General features: G+C 39.5%; 3 protein-coding genes across 4 annotated transcripts in view; 1 reads left to right on the forward strand and 2 right to left on the reverse strand.

The window, feature by feature from the left end:
• The window catches only part of LOC111346825 (uncharacterized), a 551029-nt gene that overhangs the window by 507463 nt on the left and 32232 nt on the right, over window positions 1–11334 (reverse strand).
• Window positions 39–11050, forward strand: LOC148737178 (uncharacterized). Of its 2 annotated transcripts, XM_088749067.1 has the most exons (6): window positions 39–173; window positions 2597–2896; window positions 4335–4830; window positions 8352–8401; window positions 9492–9538; window positions 10313–11050. In XM_088749067.1, the coding sequence occupies exons 1-3, from the start codon at window positions 110–112 to the stop codon at window positions 4709–4711; spliced, it is 741 nt and encodes a 246-aa protein (XP_088605193.1). In that variant the 5' UTR covers window positions 39–109; the 3' UTR covers window positions 4712–4830; window positions 8352–8401; window positions 9492–9538; window positions 10313–11050. The 2 variants fall into 2 exon arrangements, with proteins under 2 accessions (XP_088605193.1, XP_088605192.1); XM_088749066.1 differs by lacking the exons at window positions 39–173; window positions 8352–8401; window positions 9492–9538; window positions 10313–11050 and adding an exon at window positions 1209–1559 and having other exon boundaries at window positions 4335–5651.
• Window positions 5086–7439, reverse strand: LOC148737179 (uncharacterized). Its single transcript, XM_088749097.1, has 3 exons — window positions 7329–7439; window positions 6298–6549; window positions 5086–5564 (listed from the first exon to the last, which is right to left on the reverse strand). The coding sequence occupies exons 2-3, from the start codon at window positions 6521–6523 to the stop codon at window positions 5320–5322; spliced, it is 471 nt and encodes a 156-aa protein (XP_088605223.1). The 5' UTR covers window positions 6524–6549; window positions 7329–7439; the 3' UTR covers window positions 5086–5319.

The following is an 11334-nucleotide window of genomic DNA, read 5'->3' on the forward strand; positions in this document are numbered from 1 at the left end:
TAATAGTAGCGTTTCAATGTATCATCCAACACTTGTAAGCACCGGATGCGAAGCGGTTTTGGTCGAGTTATAGTTCTTTTTGCGAGACCCGGTCGAACCAACGATACTAATGGAAAAACTAGACGGGGATGTGATGCCGCCGAACTGTACCAAAAGTGTACCCAAAATAGTCGGTTAGTGAACACCTTTTAAACTTCCTGCAACGAGGCCCACGAAGAGAATTAATTGAATGCGTAATCAAACTTAGCTTCACAGGAAATGATGAAGGGGAATATATATTAACTTAACTTTTTACAAGCGAACTAGATTATCCATGGTGGTACTACAACTAATTCCACAACCCTTTCCGACAATATTTAGCCATTTAGCACTGGTCGATCTGATCTGGCCTATAGAGAGCGATGGCACTCAAACATTTTCCAATTTTTGGCAAACAAACCCTAACCCTAACCCCATCTCACTCTTGGTGCGTTATTTTCGCTGGCTACAATACTTGAACGAAAAGACAATTTCTCGTTCAAGCCGTGTGTTCTCTAAATTTCTGTCAGTATAACAAGAATGAGGGCACGTGTCACACATTTAAACTAAGGGGGTGCTCAAATTGGTTTTCCTCGAAAGAAAAAGGGTCAGAGGGACGAGGAAAATTCTGCTAACACGCGCCAAACTAGACGAGCGGACTAAGATATTTCTTTTCTCGTAGACATTTTTCTAGACATAGTTTGCATATCTTGACAACTTCATGGTTAAAAATACGCAATGTTTCTTTAGCCATTATTTGGAAGCCTCTGAGGCACGGCCTCAGGTCCTTTTTGAAGTTTTTATGGACCTCGATTTCGTCTCGGTCCATAAAAAAACGCAGAAAAAAAAAAAAAAAAAAAAAAAAAAAGGGAAAAAATAAAAAAGCTGGGGGGTAATATCCAGCAATGTTGACCTCAATAACAATAGCGCATATTTTCAGTACATTGGAAGATAAATTTTAAAGGGTAAACTTCTTCATTGGAATCTTAAAACGCAGTAGGAATAGCTTAATTCATAATATGAATTCATAATATGAATTGAATAAAGCTTGAAAAGCCAAGCTTGATTGCTTCAGCTAGGTGTTGCAAAAGCACAATTGAATTAGGATTTTATGATCTCTTAAGCTAAGGTGTTCATGAATCCATTTCATTACGTTGTACGGTAGTTCTTTGCATAGATATCTCATGTACCCGCGTTTTTTCCCCACCCTTGACACAATGAACAACCTGCAAACTTTCAAAGCCATTTTCTTCAAAGAAACAGTTTACGGGTGTAGTTTGTAGACAAGATTTCATTTGAATTTGGCACCGACTCCTCAGAATTTGGCCGATGTCGCAATTTTCGCCACATCTAAAGACATTTGAAAACGTTGTCAGTATTATAGATGCTTTCGTTTTAAAATCTTCAAATTCAAGTGTGAACATTGAAGCTTAAAATGCAACGTGAACTTTGGTCCATTCTAATCGTCTATCTTCAATTGATGTCAAGTACTAGGTCAAATTTTATTTCCGTTTCGCAACATGGTCCTCGCGCACTCATCGGTAAGCTAAAAATTTTATTTTCGTACTGTTTTAATAATCAACGGTTCAGAAAAAAGCAAAACAGTTTTTGTTGAACTATTATTAATGTCAGTCGAGGTGTTTAAATAATTTATAAATTCGCGCTATAACCGTGGCTTTGTTGCGTTTAAAGTGTACTTCCATGAAAAGAGTATTATATGTTCTTTGTTTTTGTTACTTAAATGTATGGAGGAATTTGGCTCAATGCGATCACTGTATTCGAGTCTATTAACAGACAAAGCACAAAACCGCCTCATGGGCCACCATTAGGCTTTGAGATTTTGTAGAGGTTTAATTTCCATCCGATTTATCATCTTAAAGAGTGACAAAAAGTGAGGATTATAGAAAATAAGAAATTTTCCTTTTTATATAGGAGGGGACAAGCGCCAAAGTTTTGTTACTCAGAACAATACTAGTATTGTTTGCGGGGGCACGCTGTTCGAAATGTTCCCGATTCGTGAAGTGATTAGTTAGGTAATTCTAACTTTATTTATCGACATTCACAGCATGAAAATGAAGATTTACGCCAAATTAAAGTTGCGTAAATCTGCATAAAGGCGGTTAACAGTTTGGGTCTGCGTCCTAGCAGTTTGACGATTGAGCATGGTGGTCTTGAGGTTGAAAAAACAAAGCAAAACAAAAAAAACAAAACATGAAAAAAACTAACAACAAAACATATAGAAAAAACAGAGAAGCAAATTTAACTTACTTTCTAAAAGAAATAAAGACTGATAGTTTCGAAAGAAACTGTTTGAGGCTGCGTCGGTGGAAGTAACGAAATAATTTGGATATATCAACAAAGCTGAAATGGTAAATAGGCCACCGTAACGATTACAAAGGCTGACGTTTCGAGCGTTAGCCCTTCTCTCCGACGAAGGGCTAACGCTCGAAACGTCATCTTTTGTAATCGTTACGGTGGCCAATTTACCATTTCAACTTTGTTGATATATCCAAATTATTTCTAAAAGAAACATTGCTGTAATTTTTGTTGCTATTTATGGAGACATTTGTATCCTCAGCAAAGTCTTACGGTACCCCCTTAAAACTGACCTGCGAAGATCATCTGGCGAAAAAAATCATTTTAAGGGATATCTCCCTCTTCAAGATGAAGCGAACAGTCGAAGCAAATCATCTGTTTCCCGGAATTTCTGCCCAGTCTCAGGCCGAATGCCGGCGTAGTTTCCGTCCGATGAATAGGACGGAAGCTGCAGAATGCGAATTGAGTTTTGTTGGAAGAAAGATCCCTTCTGACGTCATGATAGTCGCAGTTTATCAATGCATGACAGCTAGTGACCCGCGGAAGCAACTGGTTCATACAAGTAAGTTATATGTGATTCGGATGTGCCTAGGGCGTCATCTATTTATAAGTTCTTTCTTACAGGATATTCCCCGAATCGAAATATGGCGTCCAAGTTCAATTACCATTGTTTTCGACTTACTAGCCTCGTCTTGACGTAGAAACTCAAAAGGATTTTCACATGTGAGAGAGAGGCTAGTCAGTCCAGAACAATGGCAATTCAAATCGGACGCCATATTTCGATTCGGTGTATAGTTCCATGAAAAGTGTCCTACGTGGTGGGGAAAGGGGGGGGGGAGAGAACAGGGGGGTAAGTGATGAGACAGTGTAGCTAAGTCACCAGCTATTAGTTAAAATTAACTGGCGAGATTGGTTCAGACTTATAGGCAAGTACACTTTTACATCTATAGTAGCCATCATACCCGTATATTCTACTTTTTCTTTAGCTCTCTCAAAAACGTCCTTATTATTATTATTATTATTATTATTATTATTATTATTATTATTATCATTATCTTTTTTTTATTTTGAAGTCGGCCAGTTAGTTCTTAACATAGAATGTTCTCATAAGCGCTTCGTGGAGGAGAGTCTCATTTGATGCTATGTGGAGAATACACTAGAGTTCCTTGACATGCCAGAAACTCATCTTTGTGTATACTTCCGACAAATGCCATCTAATAGAACTCTATAGAACTCTTGGTGTGGATTTGAAAAGTGAGGATGACGAGGGAGGGATGATGCACAATATTAAATGAATAAAACTGTCTGTTCAGCTTCTGCTGGTTTCTTAATGAAGTCAGACAAAGAAAATATCCTTGCTTGCTTATTGACTGCGTGGGTTGGCCATTTCGAGTATTTTCTGTATTAGGAAACCATCATGATGTCCTATTATATTTAGGAACAAGTCATTACGTGTCACTTAGGTAAGGGGAAGGGGGTGACTTTGGGGGAAGGGGGGACTTTGGGGGACAGGGGTGACTTTGGGGGGACGGGAGTGACTTTGGGGTGAGGGGGTGACTTTGGGGGGAGAGGGTGACTTTTGGGGAGGGGGTGAATTTGGGGGGAGGGGGTAACTTTGGGTGGAGGGGTGTGACTTTGGGGGGAGGGGTGACTTTGAGGGAAGGGGGTGACTTTGGGTGGAGGGGGTGATTTTGGGGGGAGGGGGTGACTTTGGGGGCAAATGATCACATAGTTTTTAGGGAGAACGGAAGGGGGACCAGTCATCCCCGACAGAGTATTAATGGGGGACTCTAGATAATTGACTGTCATGAACTGCCAATGAGAGAGTGGATCAAACATTCAGAGCCTTATGGGGAGTAAGGTAATCAGGTAAATTATACCATGACATGGCAAAAATCCTTCCCCTTTATCCCCGTAGGCGATGGATGAATAGATGAGGACTGGTCACTTGGTTTCTAGAAAAAGGTTTGTGTCACCCATATTTTGTATACCAATTTCAGGAGCTTCCGAATCAGGAGATGTGGTCTTAAGATGCGGAATTAACGGCATGATCCACATTCTGGAAATCAAAATGAACGACACCGATTTGCAAGAACAGGAAACGGAAATGATAAAGCAACAGTGCGCAACTAAAGCTTTTCAAAATGATCGAGCACCTCAACAGAGCATCGGGCACAAACAGCCCGTCTTCTGTCCTGTTTTAAGACAGGGAAGAGATGGGAAACTGAAAGTGAGATATCAGTGCCTGCCAGTTCCAACAAGGGTCTTGGATCCTGTTTTGAGAAACAAAGTGAACAGTACAGGATCTGTAGTAAGAAGGCATGTTGGACAATTCAGAAGGCCGAACAAGCGTAAGAAACATGTACCGAAAAAGTAGAAAAAAATGTCTCTAAGCATCGTGGGAACTGGTTAGTCCTCATAATCAAACGTTTTTAAAAGAGAGAAGAAGACCCTTCAGATATTTCACACTTCCGCAATCTGTCCAGTTTTCAACTGGTGAGTGAGTTTTGTTTCTATTCTGCGACAATTTTAATTTCTTACAACACGGTGGTCAAAATCAGAATCGAACAAAGAGCATCTAGACCTCAAAGAGAAAATATGTCTGATCCAGAAAAAGCAATTCATTTGGGTTTCTATTATTGGGGAACTAATAAGACGTTTGTGATTGTTTTGAACCTGCATGCATTTCTTTCCAATGTACGATTTAGGCAATTTTCGGCGAAGTTTACCATAACTCAGCTGTTACGTGGGTAAGATATGAAGACTACTTGCATTTATTTCGTTTTCGTGGAACCTTTGAATCGCTTCATTGTTCATTTAAAACAAAGTTAAAGTTAAAATTTCAAAATGATTAGAAACTATCTTTCTCTTGGGACTATCCCAATGTAAAAAGAATTGTCTGTCATTTCTAAGCGATCAAAAAAGAAAAAAAAGCTCGACTGCTTTCAGTTTGAAAATTCTAACGTAAAAAATCCCATTATGGAACTATCTGACGTTGAGAAGTTTGATGATGACGTAACCAGCGCCGTTGTTAGAGCCAGCCTGGTTGGACTGCTCTTTACCACTGTTATACGATCCACCACCTCCCCCACAGGAGTTAGATCGGCTACCACTAGCACCCCCAGAGTAGCCACCACCACCACCACCCCCACCACCGGCTCCGTTTGGTCCGCCACCGCCACCGAATCCACCTTCCACTTCATTTTGATTGGATCGGCCTCCGACACCACCTGTAAAATAATTGACGTGTGTCATTTATCCATAGAACCATTTCGTTTAAGCTTTACTCGATGATAATTAAAAATATTTACAAAGCGTGAGGAGTTTGCTTTTTTTTAGAATTTCAGGAAAATTCTAGCACAAAGATTTCTCGTTTTAATGAAAAAATTGAGAAGAATCTTTTAGGAGGATATCATATCGAGGCTCTTCAGATGTTTTAATATGCCTCTATTCTCGATTAGTTCCCTCCAGGGACCTGTAAATTATCTTTATTTTAGAATATAAAGTCCCTTATGTATAGCACCTCGTCGGAAAAGAAGGACAAGAGCGCACGCGACAATCTCCAACGCCAATCTAGGTAGCCGGTGATCAAGGAATTTTGATAGGTCAAAAACAGAAGACCCTGCCACTCATTTACATGTCATTGAATAAGAATAGCCTCTATTGTGTTATCTTCGTTCTTCACAATAGAGGCTATTCTTATTCAATGACATGTAAATGAGTGGCAGGGTATTCTGCAGTTACTCCCAAATAAGTATAAAAATAAATTAAACCCGCCTTGCTTAGTCATTACAGTGACGTTCTTAAAAATTTCGCAAAAATCCCGAGGTCAGGGAACCGTGACCGCGTGACCGTGACCATAATCCCTTTTTTGGAGCTGTCGTGTACACTTTTACGCTTTGTTCCCGACAAGCGGCCATATCAATCTGTAAAATGACTTACAACGGTTAGTTCGTTGATTACCTTTATAAAATGATTTCCCTCCTTCACCACCTGTCCCTTTAGCGCCTCCGAAATTTTGGTTTGAGCGTCCGTTAGTCTCAAATCCACCACCACCTCCCCCAGAGTAATTATTGTCCCCTTCTTCAGCTCCCTTGCCTCCAGTGCCTCCCTGGAATTGTGAACCACCATATCCTGCGTTTCCATCGCTAGGGCCTGACCCGTGACACCGCGGGCTCTCACCCTTCATTTTATCGACACCACCACCTCCACCGGCTGGAAAGAAAATAAGAAATGTTGACCAAAATAATATCTGCATGATGCATTTTCATCGATGTTTTAATTGTGGTTGAAATACTTATCATGTTTGAGCGCTTTTACCTAATCTGTCACAAAAAAACAATGCTCATTGAACAAAATCGTATACAAGCTTGTGCAAGTTTTCTTCAGAGTCAAAGGGGTCTCCGGAAAGTATGTTTCTTTCTTTTTCAAAAAGTTGTTACAGACTTTACGCTAGATAATTCAATCTGATGTCTTTCTTGATAGTCCATATATATTCGCTTTGAAAAGAAAGATTTTAAACAATGTCACTTTCCGATAAGCGACAATCTGATCCTGCCGCGGAAACTATTTCAACAAAGTTTGCGTTGTTTCAGATAGGATACCGTTTCAAAAGGACTTCGAGATCCGGTGTGGCGGAGTTGTAGGTTGTAACAAAAAGCATAGCGCACATAGGTTTGTCTCGATGAGAGGTTTACTTCGAACAGAAATTGGTTAGGAAGCGGCTATACGAATATCCATCGCTTGTCACTGACTCGGAGGTGAATAGTCGTTTTAGTACGCGCTCAAACATGGGAATAATTTACCATAAAAAGATGATTTAAATCCTGTTATTCCTGTAACGATGACAGCATTTTTGGGCGCAAATTCCGCGCGAGTGGCTCGGAGGTGAATAGCAAAAGATATTCGGAATTTGAGTGGCTCATCAAAGAGGGTTTCTAACCATATCCATCTTTTTAGTATATATTAATGAAAATTAATGCTTAGTCACTCACCGATTAAAAGTGCTGTGTTGTCATCATTGACCACAAAACTTCCTCCTCCTCCCCCTGCTCCTCCGGAAACAGAGTTAACTCCTCCCTCCTGTGTCACAACATGGCGCGAAAATAGCAAGCATGAACTGCTTGGGGATATTGTGAGAACCGTTTAATTGTTACTAGTGACGTTTTAGTCCTACTGTTACGCTTTTGGTAATTTTGATGTTATTGTTCCTTCGATGAAGTCGTTTGATTTGGTTAAAGGACTTTTTAAAGAATATTGCCAAGGAAAGGTTAGCTGTGTCTTACTCAGAAACGCGAAATGAAAGAACCTTTAAAATACACAATTTTCGCAAAATCGCGGAATTCAGGTGTCGTGAATTATGCGCACCTCAAAATCGCGAACTGATTAACCTGCTGTCAAAATTTTGCTTAATAAGGTAGTTTGTTACTTCTTTGCAACTTCAGTAAAGTCGTGGCATGTTTTTTTGTTTTTTTTAATGGTCTGTCATACTACAATGTATGTACTTCTTGACTGAGCGAGAACCTAGCTGGACGGGAAATTTTCGACTCAAGGTCATGACATAAGGACCGAACGCAAAACGTTTACTCGTTCGGCTCGACCAAATTCAGGCAAGAAGCATTTATTCATATGACCACTAAGTGAATAATATTTTGAAAATTTTGTTCCAACCTAAATATGACCTACTTGCATAAAAAAGAAGGGGCGCACTAGACAGCTACGAAAAAGATTCTACAATAAAAACTTTTCAAATTTAATTGCGGTTTACATAACGCAGTTATTGTCGAGTATATTCCGGGACAAAGAACCAACTTAGGTATGCCTCAAAGCTCAGTTAGAAGGAGCGCCAAATTTAACTTGTATTTGAAAAGCATGAGGTATGATTTTTTCCTGCAGTTTTGTTAACTGAAGTTAACGTGCGAGTAACATTTCTTTTTCGAGCTTTGATAATGAAGTAGATCACATTTTTGTCAATTGTTGTATTCAGGAACAATTCAAGGTTACTGTTTTGTTCGCAGATTCCTTGCCTTGGTCTGCATTTTAAGAGAAGACAACTTCGAGAAAAAAGGTCAGTGTACAGTGTACAGTGTATGTAAATGGATGTTATTCTCTGTTTAATTTTGAGAACGTCTAATTATGAAAGAAGTGCTGAATACTCCTTTTTATTACACGACTCGGGCAGTCAGAGGGCCAATAACTAAAATCAACCAATCAAAATGCTCTATTGCCGGTCAATATTCTCTAAGTATTGGACCGGGCACTGTCCCGAATGATACCGCACTTGTGTCCCTTTGAACTCCAGTCGTGTAATAAATCTCTTATTAACCAAGCTTGCTCGGGACAGTACTGGAAGAATATCGGCCCTCGGTCTTTTTTGTACGGACCTCGCTGCGCTCGGTCCGTACCGTCAAGACCTCGGGCCTATATTCTCCCAGTACGGCTCTCGCGCCTGGTTAATAAGATATATTTCTTGCATATATTATTATTTCTTCGGATTAAAACCTGAAAATTTCTTAACCCATGACACCCTAACATCATTATGCATATTCTCCATACTCTTCTCTATACATTTCCTTGGGTGCTCACAAGGAGAATTTGTTTAACAATCAAGGGCTTCTTTAGCCGATGGTCACTTCTTTTATTCTCCTGACCTCTAAGGTGGCAAAGGGTTTAACATACGCGTTATGGTATTTCAATAAATAAACGCGAACGTGACCAGGAAGTTTATCAAAATACATTTTTTTTCGCTGTGATTTTATATCAAGTTGCTTGTCCCATGCTTGCGCGACCTGCTGTGATGCTATAAACAAGATGTCAGCCAGCTGCGCCTGGCTCTTTTTGCATTTGGCTTTCCAAAAAGCACTGACTACAGAGTTTTAACCCTGTCGCTATGATTTCTCTAGCCAGCAAGTAGGCCTTCATTATTTTCCGGGTGGGCATGAGTGTTTCTTCTCATGCTGGAAAGTATGAAGCTTTAAAATCACACATCAGCGAGACGTATGCGAGGGGTCCAGTATCGACTATTATTGATGCTAGACCACGACAAACTTCTCCCCTCTCGTCTCCAATCTTTCCGAGGGCAAGAAACGCGCGTATTGGATCGCTATTGATTATGACCTGTTCTTTTCATCTCCAACATGTCTATATATTTGTCGTAGGTTTGATAGACTACAACTTCTACTGCTTCCGTCAAGCCATCAGTGAGGTATTTGAGTTCATTTGACTTAAAGCTCATTAACTAAAAAGATATATTTAAAAACCAAAACCAAAGTGATCACTCTGGCTAAGAGATTATTAACAGTTTATTATATCTTGCTATGTCCGATCATAACAAAGAAGAACATGGCTAGCCAATGACATAATAATAAATAAAAAAAAAACTCATAATAAAATCAGGCAACCTACTAAAAGCGCGGGAAAACCCGGGAGACCTAGCCGCGATTGGCATTCGTTTTGCGTCTCATTTGTCAAGAGGATGGCGCGAGTTTTCTGAACCAATCACAGAGCGAGGTCAGCAAAAACAAAGGAATCCCGGATCACTGTTGTCTCCCAATTGAAAATTGTTCTATCTGTCAGATGAAATCGAACTTGTTTTATTTCAGTACGGTTCAAAGCTGCCCGGATTTAGTTTGTTTTATTGGACGAAAGCAGCATATATGTACTTACCAGATTAGTTTAAATCTGTTTGTTTGTCGTTCGTTTCGATTCGTTTGTTGTTTTTATTTTGTGTATTTTTTTTTTGTAGTTTGTTCATTTGTTAGTTTTTATTTTGTTTTGTCTTTTTTTTTTTTTTTTTTTTTTTTTTTTTTGTAGTTTGTTCATTTGTTAGTTTTGTTTTGTTTTTGGTTTTTTACTAATCAGACGTCAGTCGCAATACGCACCAGGAAGACAGTTCTCCTTGAGTGGTATCTAATTTTATGTTCTTGAATTAGTTTTTCAAATCAAGCAATTTGTTAAAGTTTATTTTTCCTTTCGTCAGGTGTTTGAAGTCAAGCGCCAGATGAGGTCTGTGTCTGATACTGGCTCCCAGTCCCCTTCGGCTGCGTACTCAAACGGCAGCGCAATCCCGGCCATTGATCATGAAAGAAATGACAACGCTGTAGTTGTGTAGCGCAGGCTTAAATGTACTGCTTTCCAATGTACTTAAGAAGAAAAAAGCGTCGCTGTACTTCTAAGGGAGATGGTCTCTTACTTTAACATGCCTTTCGTCTCTTCCATATGAAACAACCTTCACTGTCAGTTTTTGACCAGCTTCAGTTATTGGTCGTAGTTCCCAAAATGCTAAAAATGTGATTGTTATTATCGTAAACCGTGTTGTGTCTTGCGTTGTACTGTATATTGTATACGTGACCCTGTTATAATTATCTCATATTGTGACATTCTTGTTTGTCAGGGTTGCCGTCTAGTTGTTTGAAAAGCCAAATGAAACTAGAACACAAGCAACGAAAAAAAAAAGGAAATATGAAATCTGCATTACAAAAGCCGGGCATATTTCAGTCTTGCTTTCCGATAATTTCTCAATCCCTAAATTTCAATTCCAAATTCCACGCATCTTAAGGAAATCAATGTCACACAACGGTCTTAGCAGGAGACTATAGCATGGCGTGACAAGTTTAGAACCGACTGTGACCAGACCACCGGTTTTGGCAAGGGGTTAATATTTGGAGTAGAAAGCTGTTGGGTAATTTAGTTCATGAGGTCTCTCAGTTAGTGAGGATTGTGTACTAATTGTAAATAAAATTAATTGAGAGAAAAGGAGAAGTTTGATTGGTGTTTGATAACAAATCCTAACGAATAAAGAACAGGTTCCCCTCGAATTGCATTAATAATTTTGCACTTGGAAGCGTCAAACAACAAAAAGCTATTTCTCCTTCGCCTTCGACTGCATTTTCACTCAATTATATTGAATGAGAACCTGGAACGAAAATGTTTCTGCATCACTCATTCCTCACTCTTGCTCGAGTGAGGAAAAAAAAGTAAAAAACGAAATGCAAAGCAGCA

The sequence above is a fragment of the Stylophora pistillata genome, chromosome 2 (assembly GCF_964205215.1).
Source record: "Stylophora pistillata chromosome 2, jaStyPist1.2, whole genome shotgun sequence".
Taxonomy (NCBI): Eukaryota; Metazoa; Cnidaria; class Anthozoa; order Scleractinia; family Pocilloporidae; genus Stylophora; species Stylophora pistillata.

Bases quoted from the DNA above. Each gene is read 5' to 3' on its own strand.
- LOC148737178 (XM_088749066.1), top strand. From the start codon at position 1,454: ATGCAACGTGAACTTTGGTCCATTCTAATCGTCTATCTTCAATTGATG. The intron at 1,560-2,596 runs GTAAGCTAAAAA...TTGTATCCTCAG, and splicing joins TGGTCCTCGCGCACTCATCG to CAAAGTCTTACGGTACCCCC. The intron at 2,897-4,334 runs GTAAGTTATATG...TACCAATTTCAG, and splicing joins GAAGCAACTGGTTCATACAA to GAGCTTCCGAATCAGGAGAT.
- LOC148737179 (XM_088749097.1), bottom strand. From the start codon at position 6,523: ATGAAGGGTGAGAGCCCGCGGTGTCACGGGTCAGGCCCTAGCGATGGA. The intron at 5,565-6,297 runs GTAATCAACGAA...ATTATTTTACAG, and splicing joins AGGGAAATCATTTTATAAAG to GTGGTGTCGGAGGCCGATCC.